The 21,615-nt window shown below is 38.9% G+C and overlaps 1 protein-coding gene across 1 annotated transcript in view; it reads left to right on the forward strand.

Moving 5' to 3' along the window:
- The window catches only part of STARD13 (StAR related lipid transfer domain containing 13), a 303,961-nt gene that overhangs the window by 67,243 nt on the left and 215,103 nt on the right, over positions 1 to 21,615 (forward strand). Inside the window, exons 3-4 of the mRNA XM_019474868.1 lie at positions 12,108 to 12,254; positions 16,844 to 16,978. Of these exons, the coding sequence (XP_019330413.1) occupies positions 12,108 to 12,254; positions 16,844 to 16,978 (282 nt within the window). The remainder of the gene's footprint in view (positions 1 to 12,107; positions 12,255 to 16,843; positions 16,979 to 21,615) is intronic.

Below are 21,615 nucleotides of genomic sequence, written 5' to 3' on the forward strand. Positions count from 1 at the left end.
CCGCCCCCCCCCCCCGGCGCCTCCCCTCGGCCCCGCTCGGCGGGACGGGCTGGTCTCTGCCTTGGCCCGGGGGCCGGGGCCGGGCCACGCCGCGCCGTGCGCGGTGTGAGGACGGGGCTGCCCTTCGTACTCTCCAGCGGTGCCACCACGGCCTCGGTGCGGGTGGCGTGCTGTGGCCTTGAGCACGAGGGTGTGGAAACAGCTCAACCTGGTTTGTGATTTTTGGTGAAATAAAGCTTCCCCAAGTGAAGGATGGGAAAAAACAACACTTCCGGTTTTGGGGGGTTTTCTGTTTTGGTTTTTTTTTTTTTAAATATGCTACTGCTAAACATTATTTGGGGCTGAATATTGGAGGGTTCTGGGTGAAATATGGTGGCCTGGAGATCATAATGTTAACACATTGCTTTTTAGATTGAAGTGGAGAAAAACTTTCTTTGTTCTTTTTCCACCGTATGATTTTTGGAGGAAAAAGCCTTTGTGGTGCCTTTTACCGGATGGTTCTACTGTCTTGTGTCCAAAATCCCAGGGAGGTTCTCTGCTGCTGCGAGAGCTGCTGTTGCAAAATTAGGTTTCGCTCTAATTCCGATGTGATGTTACGAGTGTGCCTGTCAAAATAAACATAAAGCACATGCCACCTTTTATTTGGCATGGTTATACCCAGGCATTCCAAGACTTGCAGGTCCATGTTATATTGGGACAACCACAAGGACTTTTGTGGAATTACATTGGTATAACATGGGGAAACTTGGCCCAGGCTCTTGTACATGTTACACACAAACTAACTTTTCATAAATGTTCTTTTTTATTTTAGTTTAACACATAAGCATAACTTGCCATGATGCTAAGTAATGTGAAATAATGTAGGGATGTTTCAACAATTATAGTTGCATTTATTTAAGAAAAACACGTGATTTTTATGTTACATAAGTTTTTGGAGTAATGTTAGCAATATGAGCGATAGAACTGCTGCTGTTCTAAAAGTTTCAAGAGTTTCAGGAACGGTTAAGAGGCATGGATTTTTTTAAAATGCATTTAAATATATCAATAAATACTTAACTTGCAGCAAATCCGTAGATTGCATTTAACTTATTTTTGAATGATACCGAAGCTTAGTAGTTAAACCTGGATACTTAGGTGTCAAACTTCCAGTGAAGATCTGGGAATCATGCCTAATTACTTTTCTGGGCCTGGGATTAATACCCTGTCTTTATTAGCTTGATGAAAATCAGTTCAGGATATGGTGTGGAAGGTTTACATTATTTCAATTACCCGCTGTTCTCTTGTTCTCTCATAATTCATGTCCCATCCTTTTCCCCATCACCACCTATATATCAGCCACCAAAAATATCCTCCCCTCTCCCAAGCTTTCTCTTCTTTGTCCTTGGGTACTCTTTAATTCCAGAAGGTGCCTTTCACTCTTCATTTTCTCCATTAATTTCTGATTTCTGTTTGGAAGTGGATTGCTAACGTTAATATTTCTTCTCAATAGTAGATTGCGAGAACTTTTGGGCAGGGAGGAATGTCAAATTTGACAGAACTCCGTGAATCCTTGTGAATCTTGGAAAGAGTATCCTTTTTATCCTGTGCAGTGCTGTTTGGGGGTAGTTTGTCATAAATATAATGATAGTATTGCAGTCATTTTACCAGTTTCATATTTATCAATAGTGGTTTTGTGAGTTACTTTTTTGTATGTAATGTAGGTACCAAAGAAGCACCGTATGACTTACTCAGAAAATAGTGAATAGCTGAAGTTCCATAATACATGGAGACAATCTCTGTTACCAGTTTTCTTGGATATTCTTTCACTGTATATATAAATTTTTAAAATAACTGAAAATTAGGTACATAAGAATGTTGGTATTTTAAGGAAAAAAGTGTTACAGTTATAGTTACCTACACAGAGATTTACTTTTTTTGAAAAAAGTATTTTGGCACTTAGTGTCAAGATAGGTTCTTTATCTACATTTAGAAATTTGCCAGGTATTACTAGACCTCTGTCTTTATCCTTTACCATCTTAATCTTCAGAATCTGCTCCAGAGTTCTTCACTGATTTAGAAAAATGACTCAACTTGTGTGTTGGATTGCCAGGGCAGCCCTGGCGCTGGGCACGCAGGGATTGGTTTGCAGCTCTCGGTGCCTTTAATGCCCTTTGCCCACACACCAAGCACCAGCTTCCGTCAAGGTGTGCTCTGACAGTTGTCCCATTAGCGTGGCTGGTGCTGTGCCGAGGAAGTAGACAAATCCGTGCTTAATTCAACTACTGTATTAAATAAGATTATCGCCTTGCCAATTTTAGTTACTGTTTTATTAATACTAAGCGTAACCCTATTTCAGCTGTTGTAATAACAAGTAAAAGACAGGACGGACCGATGATGACCTGTTAACAGTTGCGTGCTGTCCGTGGCTACATCCCGACTGGCGAGTGGGGAAGGGCAGCCGTGTTGGCCCATGTTGCTCAAGGTGGGGTAGTGTTTCCCGCTCCAAATGGGGGCACACCACGCAGCTTGCTTTGTTCTGGGTCCAGCAGTGAGAGTAAGGCACTGGTGCTTCCTCTCTTGAGGCTCCAGTGCTTTATGCTGCAGATAAGCCTGTTGGTGGCTTTTCGTCTAGGGCTTTTGAAGGCCTTTCCCCGAAGTTTGCTTTACCCTTTACAGGGTTTGTGTCTGGGACCCCCTGAGTGTTACATGAGTCACAAACTCATTTTTTATATCCTCGCTATCCCTTTTATCTGCTGTAGCTGTTTTCTTCTTCATGTTACTTTTCACTACTAGTCTACAGCAAAGACTGTGTAGTTTCCACCCGTCACACTCATTTTCCTTTCTTGCAGCCAGTAGGGGTGAAGTTTACTATACACACATTCGTGTCCAGCAAGGTCATGGCGCCAGGGGAGGGCTCTGTGCGCTCCACTTGGGTGTCTCCCCGACATTCTTCTAAATGAAAATCACTTCAAGTATAGGAGAAGTATGTTCTCATTTCCACATAGAACAGAAAAAGAACAAGAACAAGGATCTGGTGAGGAACAAGCAAGTATGCGTAAGGATTTTCTTCCTTTGCTAGTATAGTATAAGGGTGGGCTGTATGCAAGCACAGCATTAGAGCTTTAAATCTTGTTAGCATTTAAAACTGCTAAGGTAGCAGTTGTTCACACTTTGGAGAAGAAATTTTTTTTCTCCCTGCTCCCTATTCATTGTATTAAGATGCAACATGACCTGGTTTGTATTTATGTCTTGGAAGACTGGGGTATTTATTTACAATCGTGGTCTAGTATTTAGACTAGACCATCTCTAGACCTCAAACGTTACCACAGAAGAATTCAGAATAGTGTGTTACTTCTATTGGACCTCCATCAGGCTATGCACGTGTTTTACAGAAGATGGAGGTTTCAGATGGAGCAGTGAACCTTGCAGTGTTTTGTAGTGTGCACGTCTAAGTGAAAATGTCATAACTGAAGAGCTGCCCTTGTCATGGTTTTGTTGGCTATGATCTGAGAATTCATCCAGAACTGCACTGAATTTTTAGTATTTGGATCAAATTCAGAAGAATCTAGGACACGGGCAGAATTTGGTTGCTTGACATGAAAGTCCTGTTCAGTTTGCTGCTTAATGGCCACTGTTGTGGTACAACTTGGTACTGAAAACTGGGAGAGCATCCTGTGTGAAATACGTGGTTATTATTGCCCAGTTCTTATACCCTTTCTTTAGGCCTCAGCTGCTGACCGCTATCTGAGACCTGGCTATTAGGCTAGCCAGGCATTGATAAGGTAGGGGGGTTTTGTTATTTTCTGGGCTGTTTTCTCAGTTTAAGATCACCTGTTTGGTTTTTTCCTGCGTGTGTCAAAACTGTACAATTCATTCTAAGACCAAGAGCTTGATGCTTATCTTGAGGCTAACCTTGACTGGGAGGCAGCACGTAGGTGGGACTGGTTACTCTGAGTCACTTTGGTGGACATAGAGCCTACGTATATATCCTGAGGATGAAGGTTTCCGCAAAATGCGATGGGGGCTGCTGCTTTCTTTATAAAAAAAAGAGGTGCTGTATTACCATTTTCCATAATTTAGTGGTTTGTCTTCCCCAAAAGAGAAGGATTCAGCTTTCTCAACTGATTGAAAGACATTAGCCTGTTTTCTACCTTCCAGAAGAATTTCTGATGGTAAGTTTTTATGGGCATAGGTTCTCTTGTAGCTTTGCCTGTGCAAAAATAATTCAAAATTTGTTGGACAAATAAGAGAAACTACATGTATGGAAGCAACTCAAATGCGTAGCCTGGGGATGAAGTCCTGTTTGTGGGACTAGGAAGACCAATATCCTCATTTTACATAAGAGAAACTACATGTATGGAAGCAACTCAAATGTGCGTAGCCTGGATGAAGTCCTGTTTGTGGGACTAGGAAGACCAATATCCTCGTCTTACCAAAGTACTTATATATTTCATAGAGCATAGTTGCTGGCTAAAACTCATAAAACTTTTCTGATCTGTTCGCCTCAAGGTAGGTGCCACAACTGGTAAAGCAGATTTTCACGCTTGTTTCCTCTTTGGCAAGAAGGAGAGGAGGAATTTCCTGCAGAGACACTTGTACCTAGTACTAAAGTGATACTATTTTTCTTCTCCCTGCTGATTTTTAAAATGATGGGAGAGCTGATATAAAGTGCGTTAGGCCAAAGGTGAAGCTGAGCCCAGCTATTCTACATCCTGGATAGTTCTAACCACAACGTTTTATAAAGATAAACCTTTTTTAAGGGAACAGATTAAGTCTTATTCCAATCTTAAAAGATCATTTATAGGTGCAGCTAAACACACTGGGGAGAAGGAGCTGTAAGTTACCTATTCCAGTATGTAACTTTTTGTGGGTTTAGTGGCATGAGACCCCTCAGCTTTTGTGAAACCCAGTCTGAAACACACCATTGCTTAGTCAGCAAACACTGCAGGAAGATACCCTTCTGTGAACGGGCACGGGTTGGTTACATTTTTTAAGGTAGTCATGGTAAGAGTTACGGTATTTTGAAGTTAGTAATTTTTGGTGAGGTAGAAGTTAAATGCATCTTAAAACCTATGTGTGTAAACTGTTTTGACGTTCACGGTGACTAATTGTGATGTGCAGATACAAGCACTGTTGCAGATGGTGCCAAACCGAATGCAAGCGGACGGTGTCAGGAATTTGACTACTGCTTAGAGCAGGTGTTTGGGATACAAGAAGCACAGTTCACTTCCTCCACCTCACAAGGTGGAGGAAATAGTAGAATAGATAAATGATGAGTTGGCATCCACTCTGAAGCAGCTGAAGATGGGATAACCCAAGAGGATAATTCATGTGTTGAAATAGGAGCAGATGTCAACTAAGACAGCTTGTCTGGCCATTCGGGTGCCAGTTCTGTAGCGTGTCTTGGCAGTACAGCCTTGTCAGGCAGCCTGTTTGTGAAATTCGGTGTTGCCTGACATCATAATTTGTTAGAAGGTGGAGAGTTGCTGTAGACATTGTGAACTGGGAAAATAAAAAAGGGTTTTTTTAGTCATTTGAGCAAACACAAATTACAATTTGATGTTAAAACAAACTATGTGCCATTTTAAGTTGTCATTTTAAAAATGAGAAGTCCAATACGAAACTAGTTGCTTTTACTAGAAACAAAACAAACCTGCAACAGGGTTTTCATACTAGGCTGTCTGCAACAATGGGCTACTGCACTTTAAAACTTCAGCAATAGTGTGCAATTGTTTTCCAAAGCATTTTGCCCCACACCTTTTCTTCAACTAAATTCCTTTCTTTTCCCCTTCCAATCTCTCTCTGGTCTTGGGTGAAGCACCATGCTGATACAGCTTATGGCTTTCAGTCCCAGAAATTAGCTCAGGCTTCTTCATCTGGGAAATATTTCCATAAACTAATATTTGGAAGACTCCATTGGTACCAAGGCTCCTGATCCAAAGCATTTTGCCCCACACCTTTTCTTCAACTAAATTCCTTTCTTTTCCCCTTCCAATCTCTCTCTGGTCTTGGGTGAAGCACCATGCTGATACAGCTTATGGCTTTCAGTCCCAGAAATTAGCTCAGGCTTCTTCATCTGGGAAATATTTCCATAAACTAATATTTGGAAGACTCCATTGGTACCAAGGCTCCTGTCCTGCCTAGCTTAGAGCAGTAGTCCTCAGGAATTGATGCAGGAACGCTTGAGAGAGAGACAAGACTTCAGGATTTTTTTCCTTTTACACGATGGACATTATCACTCTGCAAGGTCAATGTGTTGATTGCAAATTAAAGGCCAAATTTACCAATTCACTGTCTGAGAGATTAAAAGCTGTTATAAAAAGGGTTGAGTCTATTTCTGAGCTGGTGTGGGTTTGCCTTTAAAAAGCCAAAAAGTCAAATACATGAAATGAGGTAAGGGTTGTGTTACATTATTTTCTCATGGTACCATGTCTTTGGGTTCCCTTTTTTCCCATGTTATGCACCTTTTAATCATAAAAAAAACCCAAGTGTATATCCTTATTGTTCTATGTCTTGAAGTTAGCATTTCCACAATATTTTTCTATATTGTACTGTATTAATCCTCCAAGACATAACTAAGGGTTTACTAAAACTCAAACATGTAGGTTATAGAAATGCACGGTTACGCTTAGTGAAAGAAGGTTGTCAGTTATGTAGTGGCACTATGAGGGGAAATGGAGAAAAGCCAGAAACAACCTTAAGTGTCTTTAAAAATCAGTTTAATTTGCTCTAGAGCATCAAACACTTAGAAGGTTTCATCCGATTCATAACAGTTACGGCTTGTGTCACTTCTGAAAAGCTGTTTGAAGAAATCAGTAGCTTGGGGCAGCATGCCTTCGGGCAGGAAAGCACAAAGTAGAAAGTGACTGGACAGGAAGGAAAAACGAAGCTCCATACACAGATGTATTTAAGAAGTGTAAATATCCTAGGTTTGGCAGAAAAGGGTTCATCCTGGAAAAGATACTTCCTTTTAAACCGATTAAATTAACACTGTCTTCATACTAGTATTCTGTACCTTTTCTTTGGGAAAACTGCTGGGATCCTAATAGCCCATCTTAGGTGAATGCTTCCATGTTTTGGGGATCAGAATGATCCAGATTGCTCTGAATTTTATGCGACGTCCCTGAAGAGCTTCCTCTTTCCCAGCAACCTAGCTATGCACATGGTTTTGCCTGCTGACTTGAGAGACTGAAGAGACTTTCCTTGATCATTTCAGATGGATAGCAATACAGTTTTTAGAAGTGGAAAGGTTGTTAACTGCAGAGTTTACTTTACCTGCTTTCCAGGAGGAAGGTGCCACAAGTTAGTTGTCCATCTAAAAGCTCTGTAAATATTTAAGCAACGCTGTAGTGGGATATGAGGGAAAATTCCCTTTGAAATATTTTATCTTCAGTATAGAAGGCACACACAAATCTGTTTTGAGAATAAAAGAGTTCTTTGTATTCTAAATACTTTTTTTGGAAGGATTTTGTGTAAGGAACCAATCTGGCTTCCCCCTTCAGCCCCTGTAGGCAAAGCCACCAGTGACTGAGAGACCTTTTTTACACAGAGCTGCTTTTGAGAACGGAGGAGCCCCATCAGTGCAGCAAGAGCAAAATATGATATTTGGTCTTTGAAATATTTCCACAAAATCATTCTTTGCAGATCTAGGCTGTACATCAGAGAGAATTTTAACTAAACCAATTTAATATTAGGGAGGGTGGTTAAATAGCATTGGTATTTTTTGATTTGGAGGTTAGTAATTTATCACTTGAAGTTGTGCAATACGTTAATTATCAGAACAATTGGACCTATTGAAAGTTTCTGAAGTGAAAGCCACAAGTTATCAGATAAATTTAGAGTTGTGTAATTTTCTCATAACCCTTCACTTGGAAGCCTTTCTGCTTCCAGTATAGGATGAGGTCTGGTAGTGAGGTTAACCCTGACCTCTGAGTGTTCTATATGGACTTGTTCATTTCTGCCACATTCTTTCAGTTTAAATTTAGATTTGCTGGCAGCTATTATGCCTATTGCAGTAAGCTTCATGGGCAAAACATTGAAACAAATATGCCTTTTATCACAGATGTTTTTGCTGAATAAGATTAGTGAAGAACACTTGAAAGCTGAAAAACAGGGTGCAGAAGCCTTTGGTCCAAAAGGCACAAATAGTTGAATGTCTGGAATGTATTTACTTCTCAATCTAAGGAAAGAGCAATTGTTTAGGTGATGGACCATAATCTTGTGCCCTGTTTTACCTCTGTAATTTGTTATTGGTAGTAATGAAATTTCAGCTATGTAAGTGAACACACAATCTGGATATGAATGTGTACATGTAACAAAAACATTAAGCTTGCTGTTCTAAAACAAGCTGTGGTTGCTGTAGGAAGTAGCGACCTAGAACTAAATTTTATGTTTGGCTGATTGCTAAATGTGTCTTAGTAAATATTAAACAGTTGGGTTATTTCTTCATATACAGTAACTATCTGAAGCATAATAGCTGCATTTGCAACTGCTTTAAGTTTAAGGAAGTGCATACCACTTAATTTTGTATTTAGCACAGAGGATGATGCTTCTGTTTTATGATATTTTTATTCTTTTTTGTCTAACCTGAGTATATGGGACTTGAGAAATCCATATGGCAAAGGAGTTCACTTTCAAGGACAGTATGTCATTCTCTGCCTAATGTACGACATAATCTTCATAGACAAGGTTGCTCCACCTTGAAAGATTTGTTTGACAAGGGATTCTCTGGTCTCACTTTCTACCACTGCTCATCTGTCTAGGATAGGATGAGAGAAAACGGCCTCAAGCTGTGCCAGGGGAAGTTTATATTGGATATTAGGAAAAATTTCTTCACCGAAAGAGTTGTCAAGCATTGGAACAGGCTGCCCGGGGAAGCGGGTGAGTCACCATCCCTGGAGGTATTTAAAAGACGTGTAGACGTGGTGCTTAGGGACATGGGTTAGTGGTGGACTTGGCAGTGCTGGGTTAATGGTTGGACTCGATGATCTTAGAGGTCTTTTCCAACCTAAATGATTCTATGATTCTGTATTCCGAGGTAACATAAAAAAGCGTTCCTGTAATGCACTTCTGTCTCCAAGCTTTTCAGGTTCTTCAAAAGATAACAGCATTCCTACGCATTGCTGAATGACTGCGGCTCCAACAAAGAAAGGAGACCCTGAGAGTATATGGAAAGGAGTGTTCTCCCTGTACACCTTTTTAGGGGAAAAACAATGAATAAAGCAGACCATGATTCTTGGATAATTTAGAGTGAGATTTTTTTCCTCCTGAAGGGCAAGACACAAAAGCTTCCAAAGATGCTCTGACCCTACTGCCTCTGCAGTTGCTATGGGCAGGATACACTGATACTCAGCTCTTCTGAGCACTTTGATAGCGTCCAACCTAGTTACTAGGGCTGAACACTGGGGAGCTGTGTTCCTCATGATGGATTAGGCAGAATTTATTCTCTGGTTAGAAGTCCTACTGTGCAGGCTGTATTTTTTTGAATGTAAGTAGCATCATGTTTTTACTGTTCAGCAGGAATTTCAGGCAACCTTTGAAATACATAGCCAATCAGCATTTGTTCCAAATTTCCAATTAGTGAATGGCATTTGTTAACTAGGCCCATTTGGCTTTATCTTGAAGGATAATGAAAACCCATCTTTTTCCTCATCCCCTTAATAGACACAATATAGAGTCGTACTGAACTAAAAAAGACAGAACTGAATGGAGAAAGCTAGGAGAGTTATAGTTTGGGGAAACTCTTTAGGACTAGTATTTTTAAGGAATGACTGTGGTTTGAGTTCTGTTACAGTAAAACAAGATATTTATAAAAATAAGGGGGTTTGGCTCATACGGATGTATTGCAGAGTGCTGGTGAATGCTGGAAGTATTGCTCCAGCAGGTAAATATTCATTGAGATAAAGGCAAAGTATGCCTCGCAGTGCACAGAGCTGTATTTTTTACTGTAACACTATATCATATATGTGCATTATTACATGCATTTGGAGTGTCTTCATGAGAAATATTTGGAAGCCTTTCTTAAAATCTTCATGAATTTTCATCTTTGCATTTTCTATTGAAAGTGCTAAATTAGAGACACCCCTCCAGCCCCCTGAAATACTCTTTTCTGTCATGGAACAGAAAATGGACTGTTTGCACTTGTGTAAATCGCTCCTTCTTTTTATTGAACTCAAAAATCCTAACTTCTAATGTAACCTTCAATGTTTGTTACCTGGCAAGTACAATTTTTGCATAGCTCACTGAAACCAAACACATTTACTGATTTCCCTATGTAATTGTTGCCTCAGAATTGTTTACCACTGATCTGCAAGAAAGCACATTCTTACAGCTCCTTTTTCTTAAATTACAGTTTAACTGTGTTGAGAAATAGAAGCTTCACATTAGATTTTGACAGACTTTCTACATTCATTGTTGCTGGAGTTTGGGTTGGGTTATGTGTTTTTTTCCTTGTTGTTGGGTTTTTTGAGCATTCTTTAGTATTGGAAAGATCAGTACGCGAGGAAGCATAACTACAGGAAAGTGTAGAATCTTTACTTTGTCTAGAAAGTGTTACAGACATTTATCAACATGCACATTTCCTGTGTAAGATCATCTCATTCAGAAAGGATTCAACATGAGGAATGTCTTTTGATACTCACTTTCTGTGGAACATCCTGTACTTCCTACATTTTACTTTAAAATGTTTGGGAAGACAATGGGAAGTAATCAAAGAGTCTGTTTAAATAATTTTAATAGCTACAGAGTTGAAATACAGGTTAGCACTTTTAACAGCATTTCAGGAAAAATACTCGGAAGTTATAAAAATTTGGGAAATTCCAAGTAAAGATTTGGAAAACCAAAGATTGGATATTTAATTTTCTGTGTTTCAAAACAACCCCTACAAAGATAATACTAGCCCCTGTGAAGGGAGCATGCTTCGATTTGTAATATGGGACCAGATGTCTGACGATCTGGGGCCTTATTCTTAGTTACCGTGGTGAAGATGAGCAATTCTATTAGCAAAAATATATGTCAGTGTAATACTGGAGTGAGCCTCCAGGATTCTATTCCTAAAGCTTTTTTCTACGATAGTGAGCAAATTACAATTATCTCTCTGTCCCACTTGCGAAACCCTCATAAGGAAACAAATCACCATAAAGATTTATCAGGTAAGAATAACAACAATATTCATCTAGCTGCCCTAGGTATCATGGAGTGTTGGTATGATGCTCTTAGGATTTTGGCAGGATGGCAATGCACTATTACTGTTTGTATGCTTGGTCTGTTAGAATTGTTTGCCATGAAATTATCCTTTATGCAAAGATACGTATTGTTTGTGAAAGTAAGATAGATGAAAGAACTGAAGTAGCTTCAGGACAGAGCTGTAGCTGCCCATGATGACAGGGAGGTCAGTGTGACTTTTTCTTGTGAATCTTTAGAAGTGATTTGAATGAGGAAAATGAGGCATAATGCAGCAGCATGTACAAGGACTGCCATGGAAAGATGCTTAAGGGGAGTCACTGGAAAGGACTTTGAGGAAACTAAGGAACAAGAAAAGTATTTTTGGCAGTTGCACTACAATGGATTAATGTTTTCATTATACAGTGAAGCAGTTCGGATAAAAGGGGAAGATACATCCCTGAAAACACTAAGTGTCTGAGACCAATAAAGTATTCCCAACAGATGGGCAGAAGAAAGCTGCAAGACTTGATGAAGTCTGGAATTATAGTAAGGAATAAAATATAATGCACATGATGACCTTCAATGTTCTGGTTCTTATTGACAGCAAGCAATCAATGGAGAGATGCTGAAATGGAAGTGACTTAAGGAGGAGACATTAAAGTTACTTTGGTTTTGGTCTTGGTTGTGCTTAGCTTGAGCTGGCAGTGGTTCACCCAAGATGAAGTGTTAGAAAGCTACTCAGATATACAGAAGTGGAGTGTGATGATTTGAGTATGAAGAACAGCTATGAATATGTGTCATCAGGATTGGAGTGATAATTGAAGCTTTCTAAATGGAGAAAATTACCCAAGGACAAGGAAAGAGCTGGTCAGCTTTTTCCTTGAGGGCTAGAAGAAAAATGAGAGTCCTGAAGTTACAAAAAGCTTGAAAGTTTTAAGACTTCATGTATGTTTGATTTCTTTTAGACCCAACCAGAAAAAGGATCTGAATGGTCAGACTCTATGTCATGTCTTATGAAGAAACTGGAACAGTTGAATTTAGATATTGAAGAGGCTCTGAGTGCTGGCTCTTCTCCCTCCAGCACTCCTTCTACCAAAAGGCACAAGCAACTGGTAAGAATGTGTGTGTCATATGATATGTTTTCTAATGTTTAGTTATCAGATGCTCATCAAGCCATGGTTTTCAGATCTGGTTGTGTTTCTGGATAGGCTGAGGAGCTCAAGTTCAAGGATGAAGTAAGTTACAGTTTTCACTCAATAATAATGAAATCTCATGAACTGCTTAGACAACTAACAGCCAAATAAACAGAAATGTCATAGGATGAAACTTGTAAGTTTTCTGTCAGTATGGCTTAAAATCATTAAACACCTTTTTTAGAGGGGAATTTGAATCCAGATGATTGCATTTAATAGTTTTTCAGGATAGAATATTGTTAATTTAAAGTTCCAGTGCTAGCCTATTTACACTAGTTATATTTATTTAAAGACATAACAGCAAGAGAGACACTATGTGTCTTCATTAAGAGTTGAATTAATATTTTTGTTTCTTTATTTTACCTGAATATTTGATTTAGAGCTGCATTCCTGTAGTTAAGAATATTTTATGGTGGCAGGTGACTTCAGTTGATGACACGCAGTTTCCCAAGCTTTTATTTTGAGGTCAAATGGGATTAAGGAGCAATGATACTATTTTAGTAATTTTTGAGTAAGCAAGTTTTTCTTATAGAAGCAAGTAACTGGAGAGTGAACAGCGTGAGAAGTAGGAGTGTTTGTTCTCTGCTTTAGGCTATGATTAAAGTAAGTTCTTAAGATAGAGTTGTTTGGATTTGCAGCTCTGAGTGTTAGTGCTGGCTTGAAATCCTGAAAGGTGAGCTTGTTTGAATGCTTTTGCCATTGCTGCTGTTTCGATGCTGCTTCATTCTGTAAAAGTAAATTCTTTAAGAAAATGTCTGTGCAGATCACAGTGTAAATGTTCATATCTCTCAAGGTGGGATGTTCAGAATCTTGCATCTTGGTATTGTGCTTTGCAGTATGCGTTTTCATATTCTGCAGAGAGTGTGTTAGTAACAGAGCGGCCGTGACTGTCTCTCATTTCTTTCTTACTGTACATGTCAGCAAGTCAGAACTGGGTCTGTCCAACTGAATTAATTTCATCATTAAATTGTCTATTAATGGACAGTGTTCTGTATTCTTGTAGGAGACTGCTCAATGTCTTCTGTCAAAATGCAGTGGCAGTGTAGTCTGCTTTTCTGCCTGAAAGTGAAATCTAAGCCATCAGAGTTTAAGTACTTCCCGTTGTGAGGCAGTCTGGTTTTGATAACCAGTGATCCAAACATCTGTGATTTTATGGCTGTGCCTATTCTACTAAGGCAAAAACCATAGTTTGGTTAGGCGTCATTCTTTTTCCATGGTGACTTGAACATCATAGGACACTGGACTTCAAATCCATTGCTGGAGCATTCAATGAAGGGCATGTAGCATGTAGAGAGCAGAAAAAGAAATCCAAATAGACAATGTTTTCAAATGTCCTTTGATACATAAGAACAACATCAAAAGTGGTTGCGTAGAGAATGCCAAGACCAGTATCCCAGATGCTTGCACTTCTCTTACTGAAGGCTAGTGGCAAGACATCTTCTGAGTACAGAGGCCAGGACTTCGGGCACAGCCTTCTTCCTGGGACATATTCCCCCACCAAAAGCCTGTGCTAGTGATGCAGAGCTGGTCATGCTTAATATGCAGATAAAACCTACCTCCAGGCCAGTCTTACTGGTCTTGGCACACTTGTTTCCCTTACCAATAGTTGCATCTGTTTGGATAAGTCCAAAAAGATTTCAAGGATGTTTCTAACATCAATGCCAAAATTACCGTTTTCCTCAATATGATATTTGAGCTGTTACACTCCTCTTCATCAGGTCACATCGTCTTCCCATTCTGAAGCAGGAGAGCTTGCTTCATTTTAATTCTCCATGTACAGGCAAACGTCATGTGAATCAGTCACATTTTTATTGTGGCCTTATTTGGCAGACTGGAAATGTCCTTTAAACCTCCAAGAGCCAATTTCACTACAGGACCTGGAGAGGTCATTTAACACAAAGGTCTTCCTGATGAGACCAGCAAGATCAGAGCAAGAAAAGAGTCAGGGACAATCTGTTGTGGAACTGATGATGGGATGCCCTTTGCTTTCTCCTGCAAAGGTATTTGTAGTCAAACCATTTCTGAACAAGGGAATAATCTGCCCTAATTTAAACATTTAAGAATAATTTGCCTCAAAATGGGTTGACCTTAGTCTTCCTGTATAGTCAAAGAAGCAAAATGCATCCTCCTAAATCTCTCCATGAATGTACTGTGAAGAAACAGATTTTGAAAATCTCAAAATGACAGTTGCAGCGGAAAAAATGAACAAACTCTTGTTTTCATACAAGTTGTATGAGTAATTTATCTTCTATCAATTCATCCCATTTGGTTCATATTTCTTATTATAGCTTGTAATTTGTTCCACATGTATCAAATGTTTTATTCTTGTCACTCACAATGAAACTTGAATAGGAAGAAGATCTACCTCAGACATATGTTCACTAGTAACTGTGTAAATTTGTCTTCTATAAAATGATGAACCACTTACGGGTTCTTTATATGTTTTTATCCTATTTCGATTATATAAACTAGGAACTGACGTAAGATACTAAGATTGAAAAGGATTTGGGGTGAAGTGCTCACAGATGCAAGGCCAACTTGTAGGTCCAAGGTCTCAGAAGTAGGTGACTACTGTATGAGTGGCAACATGTTTGGTGGAGCTGCTGCTCTGAAAATTGGGCTCTTGGGGGTGTGGGCAATTTTTAACAGATGACAGAGTATTTATTTTGTATGGCAGATGCTGTGTCTCAGGAATACATTCTGCAGTTTAATCACTGGGTTGAGCCAGTCAGGTTTCCACTGAAGGATTTTTTCATCTGTTCATTGAAGTAACTCTTTGATATTTTATTATTCTTTACATTTTCCTGTTGTGAAGATATCTGTCATTAATAATACTCCATTGAACAAAAACTTTGCAGGAAGAAGTCTAAATATTTGCTAGTTAATGAAAATGGGACTTACTGGGTGACAGTAGGGGGTCTTGTAGTATTTTAGTGAACAAATTTAAGGTATTTTCCAAAACATAATAACTTCTAGAAAAATGCTGAGGTTTAACTTCCCTTGGTCAGTCATCTGTGTAAACTGCAAGTTACTGCTGGTCATTTTTTTATTGGGAAATACCATTGGGCAGTAGCAGTGGCTGGATGACTCCATATCTGATCCAGAAAAAGTATAGAGAAAAATTAACTGGCATCAAATTATTTTCTGAAACATTCTCTCAGCAGTGCTATAAATACATGCTATAAGTACAAAATGCTGGGCTATCTGAATGTACTAACAGCAAAACTGCTGGCTTCGGAAAACTGCAATTAATAGTACTGCTCCTCTAAAACCTGTACCTTTCCTATGAAAAAAGTCTGTCTTAGCAATATAGAAGGAGGTACTTTGTAAATGAGATAGCAGAGATAAAAGTCTTCGTGTAAGCAGTGTGTTTCACTGTTTTATGTATCTGCGTCATTGCCATTTGATGTCTAGTACTCAGTTTCAGTACAGAAAAAACAGCAGATCTGAAGAATGAGAATCACATTTTTCAGTTTTAGTCCTTCATCATTCATGGATAGTGACACAGAAATCCTGTTCAATTATAATTACCCTGTCTTCTATTAGAGATATGACTTTCATTGAACTTTAGCTTACACATTCTCTTAATTCTTTTGCAATTGTATTATCTTCAAACTTTTTTGGGCCACATACTGATTCTGTTGCCAGCTTTGCAAAGCCTCCTCATTTTACAGCCCTAAAAATATACTAACTGGGAACTAGGCAGTTGCTGTTAAAGACCAGCAGCAAATTTGTCCTCAGTGAAGGGGAGCAGCCAGAAAATGGGCTGATTTTGATTGATTGTACCCAACAGCTTGTGACGGCTCTGCAGTGCACCCATGATCCTGGTTGCCTGATTGTTCCCATCACGGATCCTGCTGGATTGCAGCAGGGCTTGCTCCTTGCTTGCACACGTTGTTGTTCTTTTGAGGCAAACCAGGATACGTGGGGGAATGTTGTGCATTTGGTCTCTTCCTATCGCTGAATTCAGTGTTGCCAGGTACATGTGGGCCCAGAGTTAGGACATGCATCTTTTAAAAAATGGTGTGGGAGTGGAGCAATCAAGTGAGATCTCCCCAGGTTTGGGGGACAAGGAAAAGTGGATTTGGAAAGTTCAGTGTCTGTGATTTGAAAATGGGAATTTGCTGGGTCTCTGTTTAAGTTAGAAAAACGAACATGAAATAAAGTGAAAAGATAATTTTAAATAATTTGAATAAAACCATTTCTCTTTCTAAGGTAAAGGTGATTCAGTTCCTTGATATTTAGGAAGGTGTACTACTATTTATTAGTTCTCCAGTTGTGTATACTAGCTGTTAAGGAAACCACGTAATATCTGGATGTCTAACTTAGCAAAATGTAAAAATGATGCAGCAGGTGGTTTTAAGTAAAAAGATTGAGGCCAAATGTTCACCTTACATCAGAGAAAAAAGCTTTAAAAAGATAAAATTCCAATATTTTTATCTTGCAGTTCACATTAAAAATATTTATGACTTACCTTTATTTACAGGGTTTTTAAAATTCTCTTACAGTGCCCTGTTCAAGTGGAGACAGGCTTTTACAAAGATCATCAGGGAAAGGGATCTTGGAAAAATAGAAGAGTAGACTACCAGGATCTAGACTGTTTGCCTTACCCAGTGTCGTCTGGAGCACGACCTAAAACTGATGTAAGTAGCTACAGCGTATTTACAACATTCTCTGACTCTCAGGTTCAGTAACCTCAAAATTTACTATTTATCATTAAAATTGTCCTTGCGTTTCTTCGAAGTAATTTGTTCTGCAAATATTGCACTGTACAGAGGAGTTTGGTTTGCAAAAGAGGTACAGATAAAAATTAAGTCAGTCTTCAATGAGACTCCAGGGCGTGGGATTCATCTAATCTGATTTTAGATAACTCTGGTGAAGACTTCTACATCTGAACAAGTCACTTGGACTGCCTTTGTACTCAGTGGAAAGAAACGGGCATTTCTAAAGAGCAATTAATCTCATCTGGAGGTTAGATGTGATGGATTCCAGGCATCAGATCTACTACTGCATCTTTTTCTTCATTGCTTATTTTAGAATTAGTCTCTTGGGATTTTTAATTTGGCTGTTGGTTAGGCCCAATTCAGGGTGGATTCCATCCTGCATTGTCTGTAAGCAGAAGTGTTCAGCTCTGGAGGTTTAGTTAAGCCCTATTTCTAACCAATAATAGCAATATTTATTTTGGGGGTTTTTTACAAGGTGATGCTGTAGTCTGCAACCAAAGTCTGTTAAAATCTATCAGAGGGTTTTCTCAAAAGGCTTTGATTCACTTCCTCAATAGCTAAATGTAAGCTATTTTAGGATGAGTGTCTTGATTCTGAAACGCAGATGCTTTTGCCTCTCAGTTTTAAATTACTTGGGTGCCAGCAGTGTCCGTGATCATCACACAACATAAAAAATGGCTGCACCGGACTGAATCAAAGGTATCCTTTCTTTGGCAGTGGCCAACGTTCGATGTTCAGGAAAGAAGTGTAAGAACAGGGGAAGCAGATAGTAAGCCATCTCAGCTTCCTTTGAGGTATTTATCGTGCAGACACATTGAAGTCAGCCACTATATAGCACTTTTGTAATTAATAGCCCCCAAAGGTCTTTTTTGTCACTAGTTGTGTCTTCTGTATTCATTTGTTCTTTTGCTATTCAAAGCATCTTGTAGCAATGAGTTCCAAAGTTTAATTGTGAAGTATGTGAAAAAACACTTATTTCTTGTAAATTTGCTACTGTATTATTAATTTGGCTGTAATTCTTGTACTGTGACAAACTGAATCTTAGCAATCTTGTAGGAAGTAGTGAATACCTGAGACTGGGGTCGTTTTTTTCAGTGGGTCTGACTGTATTTATTGGTATTGAATTTTATCTGCCTCTTTATCTTATGCTTATTCAGCATCATGAGGTCCTTTTGCAGCAATTGGCAGTCAGTTTTTGTTTTTATTAACCTATGTAATTTAATATCACCAGAAAACTCTGTCCCTTTTTATTCCTCCATTTTCCAGATCATTTATGAGTATATTGAACATATATCTGTGAGACTGTCAGGTAATATTCGTCCACTGTAAAAGAAAGCAATCAATTATTCCTAACCTTTTTTTTTTGCTTTTAGTTAGCAATGAAAAGACATTTTTATTTCTTGACGTCTTTTTTGTCTTTCCTCCTTGGCAGCATAGTTTGCGTCTGATAGATGACTTCATCAGAAGCTTTTTGAAATGGAAGTACATTGTATCAGCCAAATCACCCATATCTGCATGATCATTCAAAGAACTTGTCTAGATTACTGAGACACGGCCTCCAAAAGCCACACTTAGGCTTCCCTGTTAGCCTGTATTACTATCCGTGTGTTTATTCTGTTCTTAAGCATACTTTCTGGTAATTTTCTGCCATGCATATCAGTCCTACTAGCATCTCTTCCACAAATAGCGTCAGAGGCATTTTCAAATATTGACATCGCATATGCCACCCTCCATTTCTGCAATCTCAAAGCCAATAGATTTTAGCAATAATTACACATTAAGTCAGTAGCTCAGCTGTTCTCTTTCTCCTGATGAGGTGTTTATTTCAAGTTATCTACGCAATTTTGATTAAAGCAAAATCTATTACATTAAAGGTATCTTTAAAACTGTCATACTGTTCATCTACCAAAGAATGATATGCATGCCACCATACAAATTCTGTATTTCATTAAATGAGCCTACCTCCTGTTCATTGAAATGGAAATCTGAAGGTGGGCTCCACTTGCTTACTAATTGAAAACATTATTGTCTTCCCACCAGCTATTTCCTTTCTTTAGAAAATAAGTTTGCTGTTTTCCATTTCTGCAAAAGCACAAACATTTGTTCTGATTTGTCGCTTGTTCTAGTTGGAATAGATAGTAGAATTCATTAAAAAGTAAGATATTAGCCAACTTCACTTGTTTTTTACCTCAGCCAAATGTTCAGGCATGTACCAGTATTGTTGCTTAACTGCCTTCCCACTAGTACTATGTAAATGTTTTTGAAGTGATGTTGCAGTAATACTGTTCTTTGGCTAGAATTGTGAAGGAGAGAAGGCAGAGAAAGTAACTTTTGGGTTTGTTTTCTTTTCTGAAGTCTACGTTTCTCTTTTTGTTGAAATGCATGAAATACTAGTACAATAAATAGCAGTTACGCGAATCTTCATCAGTATAGTCCACGTATTGTATCAAACATTTGTAATACTGTAGTAACAGCAGTGTAATGCAGAAAGTACTACTGTTGCTTAGGGCACCATCTAGTCTAGAAACCTACTGGAGGCACAGAATTTCATTAGAAATTACTGGGCTGTTTTTTGAATCGGCCAGTGCTTTAAATTAGGGATAAATGTTGAAACTGGGTGTTTGCAAATTTCATTCAGGAGAGTAGATCGTTTTACTTCCTTCAAAGTGCTGCTTTTGATGTATGTGCTGTATTTCAGGCAAACACAAATAATGCCATGTCTAGCTCCAGGCATGCAGTCTGCATGAGTCTGTTATGTCTCTCCAATACCCGAATTTTCACTGCTTATTCCTTAAGATACAGGCTTTTCCATATTTTTTAAAAAGGGCATGCCAAAGTTACTTTTATTACAGTAAAAGGGATGGATCCAAATGACAAAAGGCCTAATTCCTTCCGTGTCACACCCAGGTTGCATCCGTTTAACTCCCATGATCCAAGTGGTATAATACATAACTTGGGAGTAACACAGAGATAAATCTGGCCCATTGTATTTTGATGAGCTAGATTTTCTTCTCTTCCAATTTTTCATGAGTCAGGAGGTCAAAAAGAGCTTATCTGTTTCCACTCCCCAGGACCTAATATACATCTAATATGTATAATAATATGTATAATAATACCTAATATGCATCTAGAGAACCAAATACTCCATAACTTATTGAGATGAGCAAATATAGTGGAGAAGACCAATGTTAGAAATAGCAGGGATGCTGTAATTCAGGAATAATATGCAGAGAATTATGCAGGACACAGTTGTTCAATTCTCAATACAAGGCAGTGGTGTTAGCTGCATACTTTCATGGATACCAACTAGTCTGACAGCTTAAAAGGTGCAATGAAGGTTTCTTTGGCAAACTTGGTCACAGTAAGTATTCTGTTTATATGCCTTTAAAAGATGGCTCACACTTGTTACAACATTTTGATAGAATAATAGTGAAAATCATGCTTTTAGGGCAATGATGTGTCATGTCATGTCTCCTCTCCTTCCTTCCCCCCCAAAAGTTGCTTCACTGAAACATTATTTGAGAGGTACTAAAGGAAATATGTATCTAAGGTGGTAGGGAAGTCAGGTACCTGAGAGACAAACAGAAAAGGTTCGACTGACAAATGCTGGCATTTGTAAATCTGTGTCTACATCATAGAGATTCCATTAATGGAGAGAAAAAAGCACTTCTACAGCAAGATCCATCTCTCCCTGAAGTCATCATCTGAACGTAGGTCACCTGGTTGAAGTGCTTTGTTCCCCCAAAGTGCTGATGTTGGTTGTCTGAGTATTTGAAGAGGCTGGAGTGACTGGCTGAGGCATAGGTGCTTAGAGCTGGGTGAGCTAAATGCCTCCCATGGCGTATAAGTTACGATCTGGCATTTGGTGGGCAGTGCCTGCCTCTCCATGCACTGAGCAGAGGAAACTTTGAGGCCCAGGTGGTCTAACCACGAGTCTAATACCCCGTGGTGTGAAAACCCTCTAGCTCTTGCAGATAACAAAGTATCCTCTGCAGTATGCACTCTGTGAATTAGTAAGGAAACAAAACTTCATATATTGGTAACAAGGTGGGCTTTTTCCTTTATCTATGGTAAGTCTGCTTTTATGTTTTCTTTTTAAGTACAGTTGATGAGCACAGTTTTGATTTCTCATGCTTTAGTTCCACAGATAGCTTAAGTTCATTAAACTAAGAGGGCTAAAATTAATCATTTTGTAGGTTTCGGGCTTGTTTTAACCTGGATTCTCGGTCTGGTTCACTGCTCGGCCACATGAATATGTAGGCTGGTGCAAGAAAGAGTCAGAGTGGCTAGAGATGAGACAGGGTGAATTGCTTCTTTCAGCATCAGTGCCAGCTTCTGATAGCTTAAACTGTTTGTAGAACTATAGTTGATCCATGCTAAGCCACTTTATTCAGAAAATGGGAAGCAAAATGGTACCTTGTAACCCACACAACTGAAGAGTGTTTGCGATTCTTTTAAGAAGATATTATTCTCTTTTTTTTCTGAGAAATGCTATTCAATGCTATAAACAGTGTCTCGGAGTTTATGTCAAAGGTTCCAGAGATGTCTGATACCTT

The sequence above is a fragment of the Aptenodytes forsteri genome, unplaced genomic scaffold, assembly GCF_000699145.1.
Source record: "Aptenodytes forsteri isolate BGI_AS27 unplaced genomic scaffold, ASM69914v1 Scaffold155, whole genome shotgun sequence".
NCBI lineage: Eukaryota > Metazoa > Chordata > Aves > Sphenisciformes > Spheniscidae > Aptenodytes > Aptenodytes forsteri.